General features: G+C 39.6%; 2 protein-coding genes across 5 annotated transcripts in view; one reads left to right on the plus strand and one right to left on the minus strand.

Moving 5' to 3' along the window:
• The window catches only part of LOC122826259 (interleukin-15 receptor subunit alpha-like), a 45,592-nt gene extending 26,573 nt beyond the window's left edge, over positions 1 to 19,019 (minus strand). Inside the window, exon 1 of one of the 3 annotated variants that reach the window (XM_044107898.1) lies at positions 18,856 to 19,019. In XM_044107898.1, coding sequence (XP_043963833.1) covers positions 18,856 to 18,991 — 136 coding nt within the window. In that variant the 5' untranslated portion in view covers positions 18,992 to 19,019. The remainder of the gene's footprint in view (positions 1 to 18,855) is intronic. The other 2 variants (XM_044107897.1, XM_044107899.1) reach the window with 2 other exon arrangements.
• On the plus strand, positions 3,346 to 10,254 carry pfkfb3 (6-phosphofructo-2-kinase/fructose-2,6-biphosphatase 3). Of its 2 annotated transcripts, XM_044107892.1 has the most exons (15): positions 3,346 to 3,590; positions 5,027 to 5,155; positions 5,288 to 5,384; positions 5,459 to 5,525; positions 5,605 to 5,679; positions 5,763 to 5,819; positions 5,960 to 6,084; positions 6,164 to 6,371; positions 6,457 to 6,603; positions 6,697 to 6,801; positions 6,891 to 7,020; positions 7,472 to 7,599; positions 7,689 to 7,877; positions 8,013 to 8,035; positions 8,439 to 8,508. In XM_044107892.1, the coding sequence occupies exons 1-15, from the start codon at positions 3,521 to 3,523 to the stop codon at positions 8,491 to 8,493; spliced, it is 1,605 nt and encodes a 534-aa protein (XP_043963827.1). In that variant the 5' UTR covers positions 3,346 to 3,520; the 3' UTR covers positions 8,494 to 8,508. The 2 variants fall into 2 exon arrangements, with proteins under 2 accessions (XP_043963827.1, XP_043963826.1); XM_044107891.1 differs by lacking the exons at positions 8,013 to 8,035; positions 8,439 to 8,508 and adding an exon at positions 9,334 to 10,254.
• Positions 19,020 to 20,556: the final 1,537 nt, after the last annotated feature.

Genomic DNA, 20,556 nt, shown 5'->3' on the forward strand with positions numbered 1-20,556 from the left:
GACCAAAACCTTAATCAAATGTTTTCCTGTCTAACACTTTAATTACTTCTTCTCTACTGCAGCCCCACATGAGTTAGCAGCTAATTTTGTGAAAAGTTGTTTAAAGACAGACAAGCAGTTTATCCCCTTGAGGTAGTCTCCATCACTGTCACTTCCTCCGGTGTGCTAACGCCTAGGTTTGAAGGAGAACAGAGGCTGCTACAACAGGAAGGATCTGTCTTAGTGGGGGAAACTTTCTCCTTCTCAAGCAGCCCCCCATGGTAGACTCTTATCAATGCCTGCGGTCTTCATCTGCATTGTTTTATTTATGACTTAAAAGGTGCAAGGGCGCTGCGGGAAAGCTCTCCTAATTTATAGAGGACTGCTAAAGCGTCTGCATCTTTTTCATGTTTTGTCATGCTGTAGCTACAAACTATGTGTGTTTCATTTGGGTTTTATATGATGGCGCACCGCACAATTGTGAAGAGAGAAAATAACGGGAAATCCAGTTTCCACATCAGTAAATTAAAATTACATAATAAACATATAATACATTAAAAAGTCTGTTTTCACGCCAGCTTGTAAATGAAGAAGAAGCTCCTACTTCTAGTACAGCAAATACATTACAGCAGAAAATCCACAAATACGGAACCACTAATATCTGGGGGTTGACTGTAGAATTTCAATTTTACAATCTAACGTGAAAATCAGGCATATTTTGGCATAACTCTGACCTGGTTGATGGCAAACTGAATCAGATTTGATCCTAGGTTTGTTTGAAATATCAACAGGGCTCAGTGGTAAACTGCATGAACCACATATGGCAGCTGGTTTGAGGCAAATTCACTACAACATCAGAAGTTCAATGTTTTTAACCTGTTTATATTGAGAAATAAAGACTTTTCACTATAAACAGTAGCCATATAAAAAACCTTTACCTATATGAGAAAGATGCCTCGAAATAAATTAGTGATAAATTAGTATTACTTCTGGTAACTCCACGAGTTTCAGTTCTGGATGGTAACATGTATTTCTCCAATTTCTGTTTATGGTAATTATCCATTCAACAGATCTAATATCTCGTCCACTTCAGATTGTGTCCTCGTCAGTTAATGAACAGTGTTTGCATATTTTGTTTCACGTGCCTGACTTACTCAGTCTGTGCAGCGCTAACTTCTTCTAAGTCACCCAGCGTCCTGCTTGTGCAGATGGTCAAAGGGAAAAAGAGTGTCATCTGCACACAGGGTGGGCGGGAAATGAATGTGGCTAACATCATGATTCAGTTTTTAGAGAGAAGTCCAAGAGAGCTCAAAGTCCAGGTTAAGGCAATGGTGGAAATTTGGTAAACTTTAAAAGATTGACAAACTACAGAAAGACAATATCAACAGTTGCAGTAATAAGATATTGTACAAGATTATGACATATGATACTGTGTGGGGATTGGTGTAGAAATAACGTACGCACAATCGGAGGGATATGCAACTGAGTAGGATGACTTTTTTAAAATGCACATAATGTGCTTATTTAAATTCAAATAATAAAAAAAATCTTTATTGATCCCAAAGGGAAATTAAATCAGGTTGTAACTCAAATTAACTCAAATTCTTCAGAGTCATTGTGGGTAGTGATGGCTGTTGGCAGGAAAAATGCATGAAACTTAAAAAAAAAAAAAAAAAAAAAAAGACAACTGGCTATTTAGAACTCAATATTTCAGTGATTTTAAATTTACATTTGAAATATTAAAAAATGGCTTTTACATACTTTTGACTGTATTTGATCATTTATAGTTTAAAAACTGACATGTGCAGTTTGACCGCACATTAACTGGATTGTCCAGAGAGAGTGGAGTTCAATAGACATTTATTTTGTTCATAAAAACATAACGTATTTATTCGTGTGTTGTTTTTTTGTTTGTTTTTTTTGGCATGACAATACGGGCATGAAGCATCAAAACAACATTGTATAGTTTTTGACAACTTCAATGTGTGTTATTCTTGTGCCGCACTTTTTTCACGCAAAAACAACCTCGTTTTAGAAAACAGAAAGAAAAAAAATATGCACATAAAATAAAGTCACGATAAAACCAATAAGCGGAGACTGAATGCATTCAGAAAGCCGCTGCATGAGAGCGTCTCCATTGCAGACCGCTGCAGCGGCACGCAGCACGTCACCTTATTTGACCTTTTCTCTTTGCAGCTGAATCCCTGCCTGGATGCTGAGGGGGGATGCATGCAAGAAAAACCCATCCTGACAGGATCAGTACAAAAAACAGACCATTTCAGACCTGCTAGAGTTTAAAAAATATTTTAAGCAACAGATCATAAATTAATTTCTGACTCATGACTCGTCATTTATTATGTTCAAAGTCTAATGTTTTTTTTTTTTGTTTTTTTTTATGTTGAGTAACCCCAGCATTAATCCTAACATTTAAATGTAGTGATCTCTCCAAGTAAAGCATATTTCATCCAAATGCAGAGTTAAACTTGCAGCCGAATGTTTTATGTGCAATTATGCCCAACCTGAGTCACGAAGGCCAGCCTGTGGAAGCGGGTTGCGTCGACGTGCGGCTCTGCACGTCGACCCCAGGTCTGACAATAAAACAGAAAAGCAACCAATGGGGTTTCCTGTGAAGGCGGGCAATTCTTGCACTAATCCCAGCGTTTTAATTGTAAAGCGAATAAATAAATAAAATAAACGCAACTTATGTTCATTAGAATGTAAAAATGAAAATGAATGTGGTGAACTTTTTTTCAGTCAGATTATTTAGCAACTGTTACCTAATGTCAAACCTAATCCGTCAAAAAAAAAAAAAAGAAAATCTTTTTTATTTTGTCAAATTATTAATTAAAAAAGCCGTCAACAGTTATCTTTTAAATAATGTAAAAGGAGCGAAGTGGGGAGGGGGGGGCGGGGGGGTAATTTCAAACGGTTTACCGCGTGAGACAAAAACGCAATTGTGTTGAGCTGTTTAAACTCAAACAAATAAAAAGACAGTTAAATGAATCCATCCATTACCTACACACTTAACCGAATAAAATATTATACAGTCTAATTATATAATAACTAAGGTGTTTGTTCTTATAAAATGCAAGAAAGTAACGCAAATAATCACTTTAGGAAGAATTATCAGCCAGGTTTAAGCTGTATAACGTACATATAAAATATAACAATTCGCTGTGTATTTTTAGATACTGCAGATTAAGAAAATAAATTCGCCACCGGGTGGCGCTGTGATGGCCTATATGCGTTTGTATGTGTCACAGGCCAGAGACTCCTCTCGGGTGTGCTTGTGCGCGAGCGTTTTACGACTGCTTTCGTCACAGGAGTCACGTTGCTTCGCCGGCCGGCCAGGCGTGGTTAAATAGCGGATGTGAGGCTCAGACCGGCAGATTAGCTCAGCACAGCCAACATTGAGGACACGGTGAACGGAGCTCCGGCTCAGAATACTATCCGGCTCTCTCTAAGCGTTTTTATTCAAAGCTCGGGATTTAAGCGACTCGCTTCCGTCGTAGCTGTGTGCTTTTTATCCAGCCGTAAAGGAATGCCAAGAGAGCTCACCCAAAACAGGATCCAAAAGATCTGGGTTCCCACCAAGGATGACAAGCGAAGAGGTAAGACTCGTTTATCTTTCTCGCGTGCTCGAATTCTCATGTGGGTTTTTTTTTTCCCTCTGTCATTTCTCTACATAATTTCAACTCTATACCAAACCTTGCCTTTTTTTCACCATAATGGCGGACTTCATGTCGGTTCCGTTTTACCGCATAAGTTGCATCTCCACGTTACAACCTATTCTCCTACCGTAATACAACCTTCAGCGCACCTGCTGCGCAGACACCGGCATTTTTAAATTTCTAACCAAATGATTGGTGGTCTTTATCGGCACATGCTCTACGTCACCATGCCCCTATCGAACTGGGACGTAACGGGACTCTTGTAACCATGGCTACGGTAAACCCCCCTTTTTTTCCGCCCCAGATTCCTGGACGTGATGCGTGACGACGTGACTTTGTCGTATTTTCATGTCGAACATCACTGTTTCTGAATTACAAGGGTTACATTTGGTAAACTATGTCGTTTTATGGGGGGAAAAATACGTTGTTGACAAAATATAAATTTTTATGTTGGAATTGTATAAATTAATGAACAAAAAGCAGGCTGCGTTAGATTGAAATTAGAACAATGAATCTTTTTTTTTCTTTTTTTTTTTTTTTTTTACTTTGTTTAAATGCTTATGTTTGAAATACTTTAAATGGTGGCTTTTGTGCAGTTTGTTTTAGACTATTGACAAAACTAGTCAATAGTCTAATAGTTGACTATTAGATTTTGGTTGTGTTCTAAATCAACCTTTAGAACACAGCCAAATAAAATAGGTCAAAAACGCAGAGGAGGATCTGGAAATGTATGGAATATCAAATTGGAATATTTGTAGTGCCCTTGATTTTTAAAATAAATAAAAGTCCATTGTAAACGTATAAGGTGGATGTGATGAATCAGCTTTTTGAAAATGGAGTTAAGAGCTTTATCCAGTTTTCCGTTTAGGCATCGTAGCTCTGATGTTGTGGAAACAAGATTACGCGACGCAATGACGAAGTGTAAATTGGCTCTCTCAGGAGGTTACCAGGGAATTAATGGCCCGTGTTCATGAACCCAGTGGTTGTGACGACAAAGAACGCACCAAAAGACCAGATTTCTTTTAATTTAAAAAGTTTTAAACTCACCAGGCCCTCTTTTATGTGGACAGCCAAATGAAAACAAGCCATTGCAGCTTCTGTAGGACAGTGGACATTCCAAAGTAGGTCAAATGCACAGTGAGGTGGAAGTGAAGGGAAATTCTGGGAGCAAGCAGCCATGTGTTGGCTGATAGGATGTAGAGAAATATGAAGATCATATCTTGGTGGTGAATTCTAACAGGTTCAGTTTCTGTTTTTTCCAGTGTCAATCACTTCCAAGAAGTCTGAAGCAGAAAGCGGTCTGCCATGCTGAGTGCAGCTATTAGCTCAGCAAGCGATGTTGTTTTTTATTTTAATGACCTGTTCTTTCCCTGCAGGCACCGGAGCCCCACACTTCGCCAACCCCCCAACCGTCATCGTGATGGTGGGACTACCCGCTCGAGGAAAGACGTACATTTCCAAGAAACTGACCCGCTACCTCAACTGGATCGGCATACCCACCAAAGGTTGGTACTGCTTGAGCTCAGCAACTTCTCTGTTACACAACGAGACGCAGTGCCCCCTTAATTAGCTTACCAGAAAGCACAGAATCATGTTTCTCTCTTGGGGACATGGCGTTCATATTTGTGTCTCTGCAGTCTTCAACGTTGGAGAGTACCGCAGGGAGGCCGTCAAAAATTACAGCTCCTATGACTTCTTCAAGCCTGATAACGAGTCTGCCGTGAAAATCAGGCAGTAAGTCTCCCCTCAACTGAGAGTCTTGGTTCCTGTGGTGTTTGGCTTGACTAACATTTGAATTTTCTTTTCAGGCAATGTGCCTTAGCAGCTTTGAGAGATGTCAAGTCCTACCTGAAGGACGAGGGAGGCCAAGTGGCGGTGAGTTTGCTCGGTTATTTATGTTGTACAAACACCCAACCAACGGACCATAACTGGACTTTCTTGGCGTTTCCTTCAGGTGTTTGACGCCACGAACACAACGAGAGATCGACGGGATCTGATCCTACAGTTTGGTACAGAGAACGAGTTTAAGGTATGTTGCCTTGGTAACAGATGCTACAGTGTTTCAGGTCTAGAGCTGTTCATTGAATCTAGTCACTTTTTCATTCTGTCCAGATCTTCTTCATTGAGTCTGTCTGTGAGGATCCCAGTGTGATTGCATCAAACATAATGGTGAGTTTCAGACCAGGACACTTCATGATGAAGGTCCACATCTTTGATCGTACGCTGGATATAAGAAATAAATGAATGGTCACATCTCCTTTGGCATCAGGCATGTGGTTTGCCATCTAACAGTTTTCCTTCCCATACAGGAAGTCAAGGTTTCCTGTCCAGACTACAAGGACTGTAACAAAACCGAAGCCATGATGGACTTCCAGAAACGAATCGAATGTTACAGAACCAGCTACCAGCCTCTGGATCCGGACCAGTACGACAGGTAGCCTGAGGTTTTCAATGCCTTTTCTCCATGGCGACTGTGTCTTTTCAGGCAGAGCACTCATCCTGTCATCCTGCAGGGATCACTCCTTCATCAAGGTGATCGATGTGGGCCGCCGTTTCCTCGTCAACCGCATCCAAGATCACATTCAGAGCAAAATTGTCTACTATCTGATGAATATCCACGTCCAGCCACGCACCATCTACCTGTGTCGACACGGAGAGAGCAAAGACAATTTGGAGGGCCGACTGGGAGGTGATTCGGGCCTGTCGCAGCGGGGCCGACAGGTACAACCAGTCGCCAAGTCATCGAAGAGGGGAAAAACCCAGGCTAAATGATGAAACAAGATGCTAATTGACTTGTTGTTTGTAGTTTTCAGCCGCCTTGGCTCGGTTTGTTGATGAGCAGCAGCTGAAGGACCTGAAGGTGTGGACCAGCCAGCTGTGCCGCAGCATCCAGACCACAGAGCACCTGGGGGTCCCCTATGAGCAATGGAAGGCGCTCAACGAGATCGACGCTGTGAGTGTTGCCCAGAGGAAGGCTGTAGTATCCCAGGAAGCAACTCTAACTCTCCTTCCCCGATCTGATTTGGCATCTTTTGTTGTCTTCTAGGGTTTGTGTGAGGAAATGACATATGATGAAGTGAAGGAGAAATTCCCTGAAGAGTTTGCACTGAGAGATGAAGACAAGTACTACTACCGCTACCCTGCCGGAGAGGTACACCAGCCCCATCATGGTCAAACGCAGGTGGAGCAGTTTGTGGAGTTTAGATTAGTGCTTCAACCTGCCAATTGTCCTGATTCCAGTCGTACCAGGACCTGGTGCAGCGGGTGGAGCCGGTCATCATGGAGCTGGAGAGGCAGGAGAATGTTCTGGTGGTCTGCCATCAAGCCGTGATGCGATGTCTGCTTGCCTACTTCCTTGATAAGAGTGCAGGTAGGAACTAGTAGACACGGTGTTCATTAGAGGACTTGAGGGGATTAGATTCTTCCGTTTTGTATTTTCATTTTGCATAAATCCACATTGGTTGACTCCCAGGGGCTAAAACTAACGGCTGACTGGAGAGGAACAGTTACTGAAACAAACTTCTACTAGCTGAACAGATTCAAACATCAAATTGGTTTTGGTCAGTAAAACTACAAGATTCCAACCAATCATCATTCTCACTTAGCAGAAGTCCAATGATTAAAAACAGTCACTGCCTCAAACCTCCAGTTCCTGTGTAAATGATCCTCAAGTTCCTTGAACCGCCACCTAATGCTAGTAAGGCTCTGAGTTTAAAGTTTCAGGAAATGGTGTTTCAAAAACCAACCTGTAGAACCTTTAAAAATCTCTAACTATGCCATTTTGAATTTTCTAAAGTGTGAACTTTTCCGTGTCGCTGCAGATGAGATGCCGTACCTGAAGTGTCCCCTCCACACGGTCCTGAAGCTGACCCCAGTGGCCTACGGCTGTAAGGTGGAGTCCATCTCCCTGAATGTAGAGGCGGTGAACACACACAGAGACAGACCCGAGGTCAGCCACCACCCCACCCACCCACCTGTTGAAGGCCTCTGCTGCCGAGGCGTTCTTCACTCTGACGGCTCGTCTTTGTCGCCCCACAGGAAGTGAAGCGGGGTCCTGGCACCCTGATCAGGAGGAACAGCGTGACCCCCCTGACCAGCCCGGAGTCCCACATCAAGAAGCCTCGCATCGAGGACCTGGACGAGGCCCCCATCCAGGAGCTGCCCGGCTCCGTAGCATCGCTGGCTCTCTGCACCTCCGCTCACATTCCCTTGGCTCTGGCCGGACAGGTACTGCAGCCCGCCTGCCTTCATGGTCCAGAACCATGTAGGGCTTCTTCCTGTGTCTGCTTCCTCTCTCTCTGCCTTTTGCATGTCTGCTCACTCATTTGTTTGTTCCCTCCTCTGTTCCTCTGTGCCTCACAGCACTGGCTGGGCAAAGTTTGCCTGTAAGTATTTAACAAGGATCTTTTTTTTTCTTTTTTTTTTTTCTCCCCCCCCCCCCCCCCCTTCTGTTTGCCTTACATCCATTTATTTCCCATAATACTCATACAATGAGGAAAGTAGATTTCCTAACAAGTAGTTATTTACATTTCCTCTTACTCCTGTACTACCCAGAGTTGAATCATGGGAAATGATGTAATCTACTGCTCTGGAAGTGAAAAGTGTACATATTTGTTCATGTGGAACTCGGACCTCCCAGTATCACATTCCTGTGATTCTTCAGTGTTGTCTCAGCCAGTTTCTTTCCTCTACTCTCCCCTTCTCCCTCCCCCCACTTCCCATTTATGCTTTCTGCTGACTCTGTGTGTCTGTCTGGTTTATTTTTGGCCTGTGTTTTGCTCCTTAAAGACGCACCATCCTCCACTACCTAAAGGTGGTTTTCCATCTTAGCTTTCAAAGGTAAACACTTTGCAAAATCTGTTCACCTGCTCCATCCAGTCCCATGTCAAAATATTCACACCCCTTTATTTTTAAAGTTTTTTTTTTTTTTTTTTTTTTTTTTTTTTTTTTTTTTTTTACAGAATTTTGTGTGTTTTTAAACAAACAAATTTGGACAAAATAATTCTTAAAATTGTAGGACAAATTTGTATTCTGCCAATTTATTTTTTTTCTTTTCAGTCTTTCATAAAGGCTTTAGTAGTACACACTTTACTTTCTGCAAAGTCTGAAATTCAACAGTTTGCCAATACGTCCAATTCTCCCCGTTTTATATCAAATCTATTTTAATTGCACAGCAAAATGTGAAACTCGATGGGGTGTGAGTACTCATGGTACTGTAGCTGCTGCCATGTTATTCTGCTAGTTAGCTAAGTCAGCAGCCATCTGCTTTAGCAGCAATATTAAGTCTTAAACAGATAATTCAGATTCTACTAAAAGGTTTTCATTAATTTACCTCAACCTGCAGCATCACTGAACTTTGAGATCAGTGATGCTGACCAGTTTGACGTAGTTTGGATGTCGCATTAGGAAAGTATGAACCACGCTGCAGGGTGTGTGTTTTTTCTTTTAATTGCTTCTCTAAAGTTACAATAGAGAACCTGTTCACACACCTGCTGGCTAACTTCTCATTTCCTCTAAAAATAGGAGAAGTTTGGGTGACGTAACTACGCGAACTTTCTCAGGCCCGGCCTGAGGCCATCATGCTCGCTGGAACAGCTCTAGTCAGCTTCTCGGTGCATACCTGCAGGCTGATGCTATCCAAGAAGAATCTAAGCTTTTCCTTGTTGTGTGTGTTTGCTTGCAGAACCTGAGAAGCTCCTCTGTCTGCCATGACATCCTGCTGCCCTGCTAGTGGACGGCGTGTGCGAGTCACAGCGAATCAGTCTGCTACATCTTTATCACTTCAAATGGGATTTCTTTTTTTTAAATTTTTCACAAGAATTTTGGAAAAATGGAGTTTCCTGTTGGCTGTCTGGATATCTGTTCATTTCAGAGACCAAAGACTAAAATCACTAACAGAAGGTTTTAACATTATCCCCCACCCTTTTCCTTACGACATCACAATGAATCCTCTGTATGCTGACATGTTTCAAACAAAGCAACATTTTGCACAGCGGTGACTTTTTTCTTTTTTCTTCTTCTTGGGTTTGGTTTTGCCGTAGAGTGCCTGTAGCGCTTGCTTTCTGCAAGCCCCAAGCAGCTTCTCATGTTTCTCCAGACTCAACTGCTCAGAGAGGGAGAACATTTCACCTAATAACTCTACATATCATTTCAATGCGCTACTTTGTCTAGTATTGAGTTGTTGTTGTTTTTTTGTGTGTGTGTGTAGTTTCATTACCACATTGCATATTATTTAATATTTTTGTTTTGGTGTAATTGACTGCTATGCACAAAATGAATCACCTATTTTTGTTACACTGCGTGCTGTTAATAATATTTCTGTAAATGTTAGTGTACATATGGAGCAACTGGATTGGGGATGTGACTGCAGTTGTGGTGGGGGGGTAATTTTTTTGTACTAATATGTTTGACTGAGAGGAAAGAAGCTGATCATTTTGTTAACATGTCTGCTTGAGAAACTTGAATTTTCTTTTTGTAATATTCTGTATATTTATGTAGTTTTTGAACGGCTGAAGCAAGAAGCGTCTTGTGCATATGGGTTTATGTTGTACAGATTTTATTTTATTTTTTTTGCATCTAGAACAATAAATTCACTTGACGAAAATGTTGAGTGTATTTGCCTTATTCTTCTATTTAACTGAAATCCCTCGCCGTACAAGGACTCGCTTTGTGACAGACCGACATTGTGGCAGTTTTCCAATTGTTATCTCACTCGAATGAGTCATGCAGTGAGTCACAAGCTGCATATCTGTCGGTTTGCAGACGGGAAGATGCTCTCATAGAAACTGCTTGGGGAAGTGGGACTTTTGTAGTTAAACATTATGCAGGTTTAAATGTATTGAATTAACATGTAACTGTGCTTGAGTAGCATTATTTCACAATTTTACTCAAAAGTAACCATCAAAGAAATTAAAATAACCTTCTGGCAGAAGAAACACTTTTCCCAATCCATTTTTTTCCAATATTAAACTTATGCCACAAATGCATTTGGAGAACGAACACTAGTCAACACCCTAGAAGTCTGCTTTTACACCTGCAGAAAGGGGAAAAACTAAACCAAGAAACCATAGCCACCACCATGAATAACAACTGTAACATCACTGAGAAGTACACGCTACAAGTTACTACAAGATGTATTTAGTGGCAACCGCAGCCCATTGTAGAGTTTGCCTGAAAGACACCAGAATCTAAAGAACTGTTTGTCATTTTTCCTTGACACAATCAACCACTGCTTTGGGTCGCTCTGCCACAGGAGTCTCCAACTCTAGTCCTTGAGATCTACTGTCTTGAAAGTTTTATATGCAACCCTGCTCCAAAACACCTGAATCAAATGAATGTCTAAGTATATTAGCATCCTGCAGAGGTAATTTAATCATTTGATTGAGCTGTTGGAACAGGGTTGCAGGACGGTGGATCTGAAGGGTCAGGGCTGCAGACCCCCTGGTCTATTATATAGGCTTTTTTTAAAATACAGTGATGTTAGGGGTTTTAACTGGATGGATCACTTGAACACTTTTACAAGGTACTCTGATTGTGCAGGCATATGTGCCTACTGTGTATGACACCAGATTATTTCGTGTCATGGACAGGCTTGGTAAGTAGAAGACAAGCCTCTGAGTCATAGGGAAGAAGAGACAAGTATAGAGAGTGAGACATGACACCTTGTCTGCTCCGGGCGAATCAGTTTGGAAAAATAATTTAGCAAATAACCTTTTCTTCTTCTGCAAGTCTGTAGGTATTAGATGGGAGGTGTTTCACAGAACGAGAGACCCAGTTGGTGTGCAGCTTTTAGTAACCTGACTAATGGGGATCAATCACAGTCCTTCGTCACAGCAGAATTAAATGACTATTTGTGTCTTAGCCAAGCCTCTAAACACTGAGGCCATGTACCATTGAGAAGCCTGACACAGCAGCTCCTCTCCTGCCATACACACATTCACATTCTCAAATGCAAGCCACATGCAAGACTGGAACAGGCTGTAGTTGCCCAGGCAACATGTCCTTAGCACGCAGAGCCTCATAAAGTTCACCTCACAAAATATAGGAGCAGTAAAAATGAAGAGAAGGGAAAAGCAAAGGAAATTGGATGCAAAATAATAGACGCTCCCTTGCATACAGGGAAAGTGGCCGACAATATGCAAAGTCTGCATGCAAAGTGTGTTTGACCATAATGTGTGTGTGTGTGTGTGTGAGCTTGTTTACACAACACCTAGCCTCTTTAGGACCTTTTCAGGAGTAATCATCTACCTTCTCAACAATGACTGATACTGGGGAATAATGGTATCAGTGTAGCAGAGCATTGTTATCAGGGTTCCGGGTTAGGGTCATGGCTGAGGTTAACAATCGGGCCTGCTGGAGTATCACAGACCACATAATGAAAACCAGATGAACACATCAAACTTACAGATGAAACTTCAATCTGTCACAATGCCCTCTCCAAGTAGGTAGTAGATTTTCTCAAAATTCAGACTATGTTTCTTTCACCTCCCATCTAAGATAAAAAAATATTGTATTTAAAATACCAAATTTTTAATATCCTACAAGTGAATTTGGATAGTTTTGATAGAGTTTAGTAAGATTATTTAGACATTTGTAACATTCTCTTATTTTGTAACGATTGTCAGTGAGTTTTGGAATGACTTTAATGCTGGTCTTATTGGTATAAATGTAGTGTTTAAACACAACACTACTGATAAATGCATTTTTATATTCATGTTCAAACTGATACTTTATGTTCTGCTTAATTTTAATTTAATTTAAACTTTTTTCTTAATCAGTTAAGACTCTTGTTTCTGTGTTGGCGTTTGGCTCTTTTTCATGGCTTTCGGAGTAAATCGACATTGTAATGCAATTATTTAGTTCATATTTTGCATCATGGCTTTCTTTTACTTCTTGCATTTTGTGTCTATAATTTTTCAACAGATTCATCCTACTCTCTTTTTTTCATTGGCTGTGGGCAACATACATGATTCTGTTCCCATCACATACCTGCAGACTTTAGTGCCAATTTTCCCTACTAACTGTCTCCAAAAAGTGCAAACTGATGCAGACTTAGTGAATAAAATTGGGTAAAGAAATTGATTAGTGTCTCCAGCTTTAAGTTGAGGTAAAGGCTGGATTTGTATGTTGATAGTTAGGGTTAGGCATAAGTCTGGTTACCCCCAAAAGTGGGGGATGGTGGGATAGTTTTCTGACAAGTATAGAAAGACAAATATATATATGTGTGTGTGGGTGTGTGTGTGTGTTAAATTATGGAGTTCCAAGGAGGAGCGCTGAAGTGGTGAACCTGACAGCAGTCACATAGACTCCTTGACCACAGTGTGACCAGATGGAGCAAAAGTACTTCGTCTGGTCATGATTAAGACTGAAGGAAAAACCACAGTCAAGCTGAAGACGTCAAGTGTGTTTGTGCTCTGGTAAACTGATGATGTGAGGTCCAGTATGAGTCCATTCATCACTGCTTCGAGGACATTTTAGAGAAGTGGGGACTTTTGGTCAATCCACAGTTTCAATTTTACATTCACAGGGACTGTGAAGCATTTCAACTTGGATTAGAATAATTTCAGAATTGCAAAAAAATCGGCAGCATCGAACCCCAGTTCCACTTCCTGAACTTCTTTAGTTGTGTCAGTTTGCTCTGTGGGCATTTAAACCAAATGTTTCCACCTTTTGGAAACCTAATGGGTAACCAGGAAGCAATAAAATTATTATGTTGTTGACAGATGGAAAGTGGTGGAAACAGCACAAAGACAGGCCTCAAGCCTGTGTAAAGGTTCTTCCATCTTTTCCCCAGTGACTGACTGGGGGAGATGACTGGTTAAAAGGCTAACCAGGAAGTGGAACAATCCATCAGGCTGCTGGAAGCAGGCGACCGGATGTTGAAGAATCTGCCTCTCTCTACTAATGGCATAACAGCTAAAACATTTTTGGTGTTAGATGGTTTTGTTTTTTACAGTTGTATTGTAGTTAAAATATGTTGGTGTGAATTAGTTATTTATGTTTATGCATTGTTTGTCTTTGTCTTCTCTCCCACCCTTCCTCATTAGTGTAGACTAGCCTTTGTGTATAAATTCATTGTGTGAAGGTCAGTTTTGGTTTCTTATCCTGCGTTAGGTATGTCTTAGTTGATGATTTCCTTTTGGCCCACTTTGCTATATTTTTGAGATGCTGAAAGCCTTTTGTTAAGATTTTTTTTTTAAATAAATAGAAGATATTTTTTACATATGCCTATATATGTTATGGTGCCTTACTGGTCGGACCGTAACACCTGATGCTTGAACTGAACAACCAGTGGAGTTTCAAAGTTTAATTATTGAGTATTATGGGTTTTAAAGTTAAGATACCAGTTTACAGTGCTGTTAAAAAGTATTTTCCACCTTACAGATTTTGGTTTTGCATTTTTATAAAAATAGAAAAAAATAATCACTCAAATATATGAGACAAAGACGACACAAATGAATGCAAAAATCAGCAAAAAAAAAAAAAAAAGATAATTGCACTTATGTGGTACCAAAAAAGTTATCAAAACCTACTTGGCCTAATGGGAAAATATAATTCCCCCCTGGACTTTCTAATTGTTTATTTAATTATTTGTGATGAGATCTCCAGACTTTGACTAGTCCACAGTTGCAATTGTAGCTGTAGGTTTTCAGGGCATTAGTCCCAGAGTACAACTCTTGAGTATGGTGTGCCATTTGTAAAGTTACACAGTCAAAAATTATTTAACCTGTTATAGGAGAAAAAAGTAGGGTTGTCAAAGTTATACTTTTACCTTGTTACTCATTCATTTATATAATGTCACAACTTCAAATTAATTATTCCCCACAGCATGATGCTGCCTCTAGCATGCATCAACAATAAATGTTGATGCATGCTTTATTGTACATGACAGTTTGTTTTGGTCCATCACACAAAATGCCAAAGTGTTAAAAAAAACCCTTAAGTAGTATGAATACTTTTTTCAATATATTTGTTTCTTTTATCCATTTTTAAGGCTCACATTTTTACAGATTAAAGATGATTTTCTGTTTTCTTTCCCTTTTGTTCATTGAAGAATGTGCTACCTGAATTACTGCTGCAGTGGGGTGAAAACCCATCCCTCTCTCTTTGTGCAGCAGCCATTCAGGAAGAGATTTTGCGCTGAATGGAGAGGATAAGTCTTTCAGTGAGCCTTGAATGGAGCAGAGCCGATTAAATAGACTACATGTGATCCCTGTATATACACACGGTGAAATGAAAGCCTTCTTACGTGATTCTCTGCATAGTTTCATCGCTCTCAGAAAAATGTCTTACTGTACAGTCATCTGGTTTTGGTGACTGAAATGTAGAGATAGATTTTAGATTTCTTTTTTTAATCTATTTAATACAGAAGGTTTTAGTTCCAGTCAGAGAAGGATTTAAAGAAGTGAAGGGTTTTGTTTTGTGCCAAGAGTGTGACTGATCTTTAGCTTCCTCGTGTCATGCTGTCTATAGATCCTGTTTATTTTTAAGAAGAAAGAAATTCTTGTAATTCCTTAAAATTTGGACATGATTTGAGTCTCATGATTTATTTTTTTTTTTTAAAATAAATAAAAAAAACAACCCGAAAAAAAAGTCACTTTACCAACATGGTCAGTACTAATCTGAAAAAGTATGTTAAAGCAGAGGCCAGAAATAGAAGCGAATCAATTAGTTAATGCATTAAAAACCCCATAAGGTCATAAAATAATCAGTGATTGTCTGGAAAATTCTAGGATCTGATAGGAGTTTTTCTTTAAGTTGTTAAAGGAAAATAGAGATGTTTTTTTTTCCAGACTTCATTCAACCCCCCAAAGTTCACAAATTTTTCACTTTAGACTACTAGAGATTAAATGACGGAGCTGTAGAGGAACTTCAGATTTAAAATGTCTAATCCGAATAGCTTTTAGCAACTTTTAGCAACTCTTGTGTTTATGTACTTCAGGTGATTCTCTGGCCAATAAAGCCTCTGCAAACAGCAATTTTCTAAATTTTAACTTTTATTTTTGTTTGAGCTTTTTTTTTTTTAACATTCTTTATTTAAGATTATTATGAATCCAACATACATACATATGTATATTTATGCATGCACTTACATAAAGAAAAAAACCAAACAAACAAACAAAAAACAAAAACTGGGGGGGGGATCTCAGCAAACATTTAAGTCCATTTTGGCAATTGACATTTCTTTGAGAGGTTCTCATGGGCTCACATGAAAGAGAAATGTACAAATCCAGTGTCTTTCATTAAAAGAGAGAGACATATCAAGGGGATTAGCAGCTTTCTATAACACTTAGCATCTTTATCAGAGTGGCCATCCAAAGTGGGAAATAGCTGGCGTCCAAACACTCAGAAAAATGTCAATTTTTACATGAAGTCTTGCTGTTATCTTTTCCACTATGTACACATTCTTCAATCTTTCTTGCCATTGTTGAAGAGTGGGAGGCAAAAGCTTGAGCCAAGACAAAGTTATCATTTTTCTTGCTGCTAGTAGCAGAATCTGTAGTAACTGGACTTCCTTTTTCCCAATATAGTCTCCTGGGGTTAAACCCAGTATATAATGCAGTGGGTTCAGTGGTAACGTGAACTTGAGTATTTTTTTTATTTCTGTCTGAACCCCCTGCCAGAATGGAATCAGTACTGGGCAGTCCCAAAAAATGTGAGTGTGATCCCCAATCTGATTACAATTCCTCCAACACACATTTGTAGCGTTTCTGTTGTATTTTGAAATACTGAAAGGTGTTTTGAAGAATCTCATTCTTAATTTCCAATCAAATTCCTTCCAATTTGGACTGTGGGTGATCTTAAAACCTTTTTCACAAATCTCCTCCCACTCATCATCTTCAATAAAAATGTTCATTTCTAGTTCCCACTTTTGCTTTATATCTATAGAACTGTCAGAGAAATGCATCTGTAAATGTTTATATAGATTAGATATGATCTTTCTCTTATTATTTTCCTCCACACATTTTATCAAAAATATTTCTAAAGGTGATGTATTTTGTTTCAAGGTAGGGCGTTCTTTGTGTGATAAAAGATAATCCCTTAATTGTAAGTACCTATAGAAATCTTTTGAGCATAATTCATATTTATCTTGTAATTGCTTAAATGACTTAATATTTTCTTCACTGAATAATTGATTAATTCTTATTAATCCTTTCTGAGTCCATCTCTGATAACCAGTATCTAGTTTGTTTGGAAAAAAGTCGGTAATCTTGGTTATTTTTATCATGCGTGATATAGTTAAAGGTGCTCCTATTTTCTTCATCACTAGAGACCAGACTCTGTATGTACAATTAATCCACTCATTTTCAATTTTTAAATCCTTCCAATTTTTTCCCTCCATAAATGGCATCGTTTCAAGAGGTACCAGTGGGCAAGCATTGTTCTCCAGACCAATCCAGTTCGTCTCCTCATCCTGTACAAGCCACTCAACAACAACGCGGAGTTGTGCTGCCCAGTAGTACAGTTTCAAATTAGGCAGACCAAGGCCACCTTTTCTTCTTTACTTAACAGTAATTTCTTTCTGATTCTTGGTTTCCTCCTTTGCCAAATAAAGTTATTAATAATTTTATCTAAAATTTTAAAAGGGGAGGCAGGTATCCAAATAGGAAGTGCCTGAAATAGATACATTAATCGTGGGAGTACATTCATTCTCACTGTTTCTATTCTTCCCAAAAAGGACAGAGGGAGAATCTCCCATCTAGACAGGTCTGATTTTATTTGTGTGATTAATCTACTAAAATTTTCATTAAATAGTTGTGAGGTTTGTGGCGTAATCGTCACACCTAAATATTTGAATCCCCTCTTGGACCAATTGAAAGTGACCTCTTTATCTAAACCTGTAGGCCATTTTCCCACTAACATCATAGCTTCTGACTTGGTTTCATTAACTTTATAGCCTGAGATTTCTCCAAAATCTTTTAAACTAGTCATAAGTCTAGGGATTGAGCTCAGAGGATCAGAAATATACAAAATAATGTCATCCGCATATAATGATATTTTATGAGTGACTCCACCTGCTGTTACTCCATGAATTCTAGGGTCTGTCCGTATTCTTTCTGCCAGGGGCTCAATGTGGATTGCAAATAGTAGAGGCGAAAGAGGACATCCCTGCCTAGTTCCTCTTTTTATCCAAATTTCCTTGAGGAGTATCCATTCACCCGTACTATGGATGTGGGTCCAGAATATAGCACACTAATCCATTTAATAAAGTCTCTATGAAATCCCATTTTTGCCAGTGTGTGTTTCAGGTACTGCCAGTCCACCCTATCAAATGCCTTCTCAGCATCAAGGCTGAGAAGCATTGAAGGATCCTGTTTCTCTCGCCACAGAGATCACATTTAAGGTTCTCCTAATATAATTTATCCCTAAACGTCCCGTTATAAACCCTGTTTGGTCTGGCTTAATTATTGTGTGGATACATTTTTGAATTCGGTTTGCCGGTATTGTAGTTAAAATTTTCAAATCACAGCAGAGCAAACTTATTGGCCTGTAGGACGAGCAATTTATGGGGTCCTTGCCCTCTTTGGGAGTTATAGATATTATTGCTTCTGACCAAGACTTTGGGGGGTCCTTATTTGTGAGGGCATAATTAAATACTCTTTGTAATAGGGGGGTGACCTCAGTTTTAAAATGCTTATAAAATTCCGCCGGGAATCCATCGACTCCTGGCACTTTGTTGTTCTTTAAATTTTTTATGACCTCCTCAATTTCCTGTTTTGTGATTGGATCTCTCATCGCTTTAGCATCATTTTCAGTTAATTTTGGTAACTGAATTTCACCCAACACCTTCTTAATCTTCTCTATTTTACTGTCTAGTTCCTCTGAATCATAAAGTGTCTCATAGTAAGCTGAGAAAGCTTCTGCAATGTCTTTAGGATGTGACAGCATTTTCTTTGTGAGAGGATTCATTATCTTTTCCACTGTGCGATCTGCCTCTTTCTTGCGCAGCTGAAATGCTAGAAGCCTACTGGCCCTATTTCTTGATTCATAATACTTTTGATTAGCAAACCATAATGCCCCCTCTGCTTTGTGCGTCAACAAAGTATCTAGTGTTTGTCTGTATTCGCCAAGAGATTTTAAAGTAGTTTCATCATTAGTCTTTTTATGCTCCTCCTCCAATTGTCGTACTGTATACGATTTTCTAACTCTACTTGTTTTTTGTCGCGTTCTCTTTTTATTTTGGATGACAAAGAGATTAACTTACCCCTCAGCACAGCTTTTCCAGCTTCCCAAAGAGTTGACACTGATACTTCCCCATTGTCGTTGTGTTCCATATACTCAGTCCAGTCTCTTTTAATTCTTTGAACTATTTCTGGATCATTTAGAAGTGAGACGTTCATTCTCCACTGTTTAGGTTGTTTATTGTTCTTTAAATTTATTGTCATAACAACTGGACTGTGGTCTGATATTGTTATTGGTTCAATATGGCAATTTGTGACTTTATGTGCATCCCTCTTTGAAACAAAAAAGAGATCTATTCTGGAGTAGCTTCCATGGACCTTTGAATAAAAGGTGTAATCACGCCCCTTGGGGTGGCTTTGATGCCATATATCTACTAGCCCCATTCCTTCAATCAAACTGGGCAAAATTTTTGCCTTCTGGGGCACCGGTCTCTGTTCATATGGGTATTTGTCCAATTTGTGGTTCATCACACAATTAAAATCCCCTCCAATTAGTATAAATCCATCAGCTTTTGCTGTCAGAAGAGCTGAAATGTCCTTGAAGAAGCTAGGATCATCTTCATTAGGCGCATAAATGTTTAAGAGGGATGTTCTCACTCCTCTAATTGTACCTACAGCCAAAATGTAGCGTCCCTTTTTGTCTTCATACGTGTTCTCTACAACGAAGCCTAGTGATTTATGACATAAGATGTCGACTCCTCTCCGTCTGCCCCTTTCACATGAAGCACTATAAACCTGCCCTATCCACGCCCTTCTAAGTTTTTTATGTTCTGTCTCATTAAGGTGGGTCTCCTGAAGCATTGCAATTGAACAATTCAGCCTTTTTAGCTGGGTCAAAATTTTATTTCTCTTTATTGGATTATTTACTCCATTTATATTATATGTGATAACTGTTAGTGTATCCATTTTTATAGCTTAAGGTTTTTGGGTTTTTCCCCTCTCTTTATTCCCTTCCTTATAAACATACCTAAGTGACTATTGTTTTTTCCTTGTAACTGTGCTTAATACCTATCATCAGTGTAATGTCAAAAGGCATAGCAACATAGAAAACATTGTTTGCCGAGACACAGAATATTAAAGAAACAAAAGAGTTTTCCTGAACATGAAAAACAACTGTGAACTTCCAATTTCCCAGTGGTTTGCCCCTGAACTGAAGTGAACACAAACATAACCATACAAACAAAGTCAGGGGGTCCCCACTCCTGATCTTCTTTAGGCAGAGAGGCAAAGCTCTCTGGGTGTTGTGCACAAAGTGCCTGGGCGATGGTCCTCCAGGACGTCCCCGAAGTGTCCTCACACCGCCATGGTTGTAAAGTTTGCTTCATCCAATTTTCCTCCTTCTCCCTTCCCCACTGTTTTGTAGCTTATTTTCCAACAATTATGTTATAGCCTAAATCTATATATTTAAGTCAATATTTTACGATAAATGATACTCCCTTACAAGTATAATCTAGTTTTTCTTTTATTCTACAATTATTGTCCATTGTCGTCCATATTCTTCGTCACAAGATTTTGTCTTTATTTATCTTCCATCCAGATTTAGACTTGACATGAGGACCTTACTCACGACCATTGGCTCTCTCCTCTCTGTTGTCACCATGGATAATGGCTCTGATCTCAGCAGGGTTCAGCTGTTGGCTCTTCCTCTTCTTTCCCTGGGTTGTCCATCCGTCCCGTGTAAACTCCTCTTCCAATATTTCTCTGTCCTCCAGGGGTGTTTCAAT

The sequence above is a fragment of the Gambusia affinis genome, linkage group LG23, assembly GCF_019740435.1.
Source record: "Gambusia affinis linkage group LG23, SWU_Gaff_1.0, whole genome shotgun sequence".
NCBI lineage: Eukaryota > Metazoa > Chordata > Actinopteri > Cyprinodontiformes > Poeciliidae > Gambusia > Gambusia affinis.

Bases quoted from the DNA above. Each gene is read 5' to 3' on its own strand.
- pfkfb3 (XM_044107892.1), top strand. From the start codon at position 3,521: ATGCCAAGAGAGCTCACCCAAAACAGGATCCAAAAGATCTGGGTTCCC. The intron at 7,600-7,688 runs GTCAGCCACCAC...GTCGCCCCACAG, and splicing joins CACACAGAGACAGACCCGAG to GAAGTGAAGCGGGGTCCTGG. The intron at 8,036-8,438 runs GTAAGTATTTAA...TGCTCCTTAAAG, and splicing joins TGGCTGGGCAAAGTTTGCCT to ACGCACCATCCTCCACTACC.